Source organism: Solanum tuberosum, unplaced genomic scaffold, assembly GCF_000226075.1.
Source record: "Solanum tuberosum cultivar DM 1-3 516 R44 unplaced genomic scaffold, SolTub_3.0 scf00275, whole genome shotgun sequence".
Classification (NCBI taxonomy): Eukaryota; Viridiplantae; Streptophyta; class Magnoliopsida; order Solanales; family Solanaceae; genus Solanum; species Solanum tuberosum.
The window spans coordinates 277,139-281,499 of NW_006239202.1; the positions used below are offsets into that span (position 1 = coordinate 277,139).

At 40.3% G+C, this 4,361-nt stretch overlaps 1 protein-coding gene across 1 annotated transcript; it reads right to left on the minus strand.

Moving 5' to 3' along the window:
• Nucleotides 1–764: 764 nt before the first annotated feature.
• Nucleotides 765–4,110, minus strand: LOC107062889 (uncharacterized protein K02A2.6-like). The gene is made up of 4 exons (XM_015314082.1): nucleotides 4,092–4,110; nucleotides 3,174–3,625; nucleotides 2,357–2,415; nucleotides 765–2,052 (listed from the first exon to the last, which is right to left on the minus strand). The coding sequence occupies exons 1-4, from the start codon at nucleotides 4,108–4,110 to the stop codon at nucleotides 765–767; spliced, it is 1,818 nt and encodes a 605-aa protein (XP_015169568.1).
• Nucleotides 4,111–4,361: the final 251 nt, after the last annotated feature.

The following is a 4,361-nucleotide window of genomic DNA, read 5'->3' on the forward strand; positions in this document are numbered from 1 at the left end:
TGGCTTAGCTCGAACTGTTGGTAAGTAAATCACGGAATTTTTGAGAGGATCTCAAAAATTCTATCCCAGTTGCAAATCTCAAAGTAACTTCAGCCTTGACTTGTTGGAGAAAATCTTCTTCTCGATAATTTTTGAGTCCCTCTCAAAAATTCTGTCCCAGTTTCTATTGTAAAGAGAAATAGAAATCTTACGGGAGATATGACCGAACCGTTGTGGTGCCTACGTATCCCGTTGAGGCAGGAATCAGGTCAAACGTAATTCCCCCTCGAGGATTAACAGAAATAGGAAATTTACAAAGAAACCGACTGAGGCCGACATAGGCCGCCTACGTATCTCATTCTTGAGAATTCAGGTAGAACGTAGTTCAAATACAAGGAAATATATTAAAAGGGGACAAATGGGTAACCGGGGACGACATAGGCCACCTACGTATCTCATTCTTGAGAATTCAAGTCAAACGTAGTTCATTACAAGAGGGATAAAATTCTAAACAAAACGATTACATGCAAATGGGATGATTACAAGGAAATGACAGGAATACAAGCTGAAACTTCACGCATAATATCTCTTGAAGCATCTGAATTGATCGGTTTGGGCCATTCGGTGCCATCCATCTATGACAGGACCAATGCACCTCCAGATAACACTTTGCGAACCATGTAGGGTCCTTGCCAATTTGGTGCAAATTTCCCTTTGTATTCATTTTGGTGAGGGAAAATACATTTGAGAACCAGCTGACCAATTTCAAATATTGTGGCTCGTACTCATTTGTGGAAAGCACGAATCATTCTCTGCCGATACAGTTGACCATGACAAGCAACAACCATTCTCTTCTCATCAATCAATGTTAATTGATCGATCCGTTTGTGAACCCATTCAACATCAATTAATTCAGTTTCCTGAATGATTCTCAACGAAAGTATTTCAACTTCTGCAGGTATAACTGCTTCTGTTCCATATACTAACAAGTATGGAGTGGCTCCAATTGACGTTCTGACAGTCGTTCTGTAACCCAATAAAACATAGGGCAACATCTCATGCCAACCTCTGTGATTGTCAATCATTTTCCTCAGAATATTCTTTATGTTCTTGTTGGCTGCTTCAACAACTCCATTCATTTGGGGACGATAAGCAGTTGAGTTTCGGTAGGTAATCTTGAATTGTTCACATATCTCTCTCATCAAGTGAATGTTGAGATTCGCTCCATTATCAGTAATGATGGATTCTGGTACTCCAAACCTACACATCAAATTGTTGCGAAAGAAATCAGCTACAACTTTCTTGGTCACTGACTTATATGAAGCTGCTTCCACCCACTTGGTAAAGTTGTCAATGGCAACCAAAATGAATCTGTGTTCATTAGAAGCGGCTGACTCTATTGGACCGATGACATCCATGCCCCAGGCTACAAACAGCAAAGGTGAACTCATGGCATTGAGTTCATGAGGTGGTACTCGAATCAAATCACTATGCACTTGATATATGTGACATTTCTGCACGATCTTGCAACAATCACGCTCCATAGTCATCCAAAAATAACCAGCGCGGAGGATCTTCTTCGCCAAAGTGAGTCCATTCATATGAGTACCACAAACTCCAGCATGTATATGTTCCAAAAGCTTCGCAGCTTTACTATCATCCACACATATGAGAAGACCTAAATCTGGAGTCCTCCTATAAAGGATTTCCACACTTGGAAATAAATTGTTAGCCATATGGCGAATTGATTTCTTCCGGTTGAACGTTGCATTCTCAGGATAGGTCCCGGTTTCCAAATACTTCTTGATGTCAAAATACCAAGGCAAACCATCTGGTTCTACTTCAACATGTGAACAATGGACAAGTTGCTTTTTTACCTCTATATCCAAGGGATCAATATAACTTGTATCTGGATGTTTAATCATTGAGGCAATTGTGGCAAGAGCATCTGCCAACTCATTCTGTGTCCTGGGAGTGTGTCTGAACTCAATATTGTAAAATCTCTTACACAACTTTTGTATAAACTGCACATACGGTGTGATCTGTGGGTTCTTCGACCTATTCTCCTTGAACCTGGTCAATTAGCAAGTCTGAATCTCCAATAACTAGAAGCTCATGAACATTCATGTCGATGGTCATCTTCAAACCAAGGATACAAGCTTCGCATTATGCCTTGTTGTTCGTGTAATCAAATCGGAGTTTAGCTGCCATAGGATAGTGTTGACCAGATTCTGATACTAAGACCACTCCGGTACCTTTCCCTTGGTGATTTGCCGCTCCATAAAAAAACACTCTCCAACCAGGGTACGCTTTATGTATATCTTCACCCACAAATGCTACTTCTTCATCGGGAAATTAAGTCTTGAGCGGTTCATACTCTTCATCAATCGGATTCTCTGTAAGATGATCAACTAAGGCTTGTTCTTTTATCGCTTTCTGAGTCATGTACACAATGTCAAATTCACTCAAAAGCATTTTCTATTTAGCCAATTTCCCGATCGGCATTGCTTTCTGGAAAATATACTTCAACGGGTCCATCCTAGAAATAAGGTATGTGGTATAAGAAGAAAAATAATGTCTCAACTTCTGAGCAATCCAAGTCAAACCACAACATGTCCTCTCCAAAAGAGTGTAACGAGCCTCATATGGAGTGAATTTCTTGCTCAAGTAATAGATGACTCGCTCCTTCTTCCCAGTTTCATCATGTTGACCAAGCACGCATCCAAATACGTTATCCGAGACAAACATATATTGCAATATGGACTCCCTTCTCGTGTAGGAACCAACACCGACGGATTGGACAAATAATTCTTAATGGCATCAAAAGGAGTTTGACATTCTTCGGTCCATTTTGTCAAGACATCTTTTTTTAATAACTTGAAGATGGGCTCACACACCGCAGTGGATTGGGCTATGAATCGGCTGATGTAGTTCAACCTTCCTAGAAAACTCATCACCTCCTTCTTGGTCTTCGGAGGAGGTAATTGTTACATCGCCTTGATCTTGGAAGGGTCAAGCTCAATGCCCCTCCTGCTGACTATAAATCCAAACAACTTGCCAGCTAGCACTCCAAAAGCACATTTGGCGGGATTTAACTTCAAATTCTATCGACGCAGGCGATCAAATAATTTCCTTAAGTGAGTCAAGTGATCCGAACTCTCGCGGGACTTGATTATGACATCATCTACATACACCTCAATCCCCTTATGAATCATATCACGAAAAATTGTTGTCATAGCCTTCATATTAGTAGCACTGGCATTCTTGAGACCAAAAGGCATCACCCGATAGTGATATACACCCCAAGGCGTAATGAAGGCTATCTTTTCTGCATCTTCTTCATCCATTAGGATCTGGTGATAGCCCACATAACAATCCACAAATGACTGCATCTCATGCTTGGCACAATTATCAATGAGAATATGAATGTTTGGTAATGGAAAATTATCTGTTGGGCTTGCTTTGTTGAGATCTCTATAGTCAACGCAAATTCTGATCTTTCCGTCTTTCTTGGCAATCGGAACAACGTTGGCTAACCAAGTCGGATATTGCGTTACTTTCACTACTTGAGATTCGATCTGTTTGGTAATCTCCTCTTTGATCTTTAAACTCAACTCTGGCTTGAACTTCCGAGTCTTTTGTTTTGCTGGATTGAATTATGGATTAACCGGCAACTTGTGGGACACCATATTCGTACTCAGCTCTAGCATATCTCTGTAAGACCAGGAAAATACATCAATGTATTCTCTAAGCAAACGAACCAAGTCCCTTCTTTGAGCTTCAGTCAGATGGACGCTGATTCTTACTTCTTTAACACATTCCTTGTCTCCGAGACTCACAATTTCAATTTCCTCTAAATTTGGCTTGTTTTGATTCTTGAATTTTTGAAACTCTTCATAAACATGTTCGGGTACCTCATTTTCCTCTTCGTATTCCTCGCATTCGTCATCACATGCCTCATTTCATTCACTCGGTTCATGACATGACATGACATTGACAAGTTTTAAATTAATATTACTAAAATCATAAACAAACAAAGTCAGGAAAGTAAAATATAAACAGATAAGTGAACAAATTTTCGATAAAAGAGGCTTTCATTTTAATTAAAAAACAAGCACAAACTTTGGCCATGGCTAAGGGTCGTTTCACCTTTTTAAACATCACGGGGGAATTTAAAAACTCAACCAAATAAAAACTGCATAAAGGGTGGGTCTCGGGCCTCTTCCGGGCTACCACCGATTTTAAAAACAAACATAAACACATGTCTTTTCTACCAAGCTGCACGGGGAATCAGGAGCGGTGTGGAGGTCTAATTCCGCAACTTCTCCTCTGGCTCAGCATCATGAATGCCTGATGTCCCAGCCTCTTCCTCGATAACCACA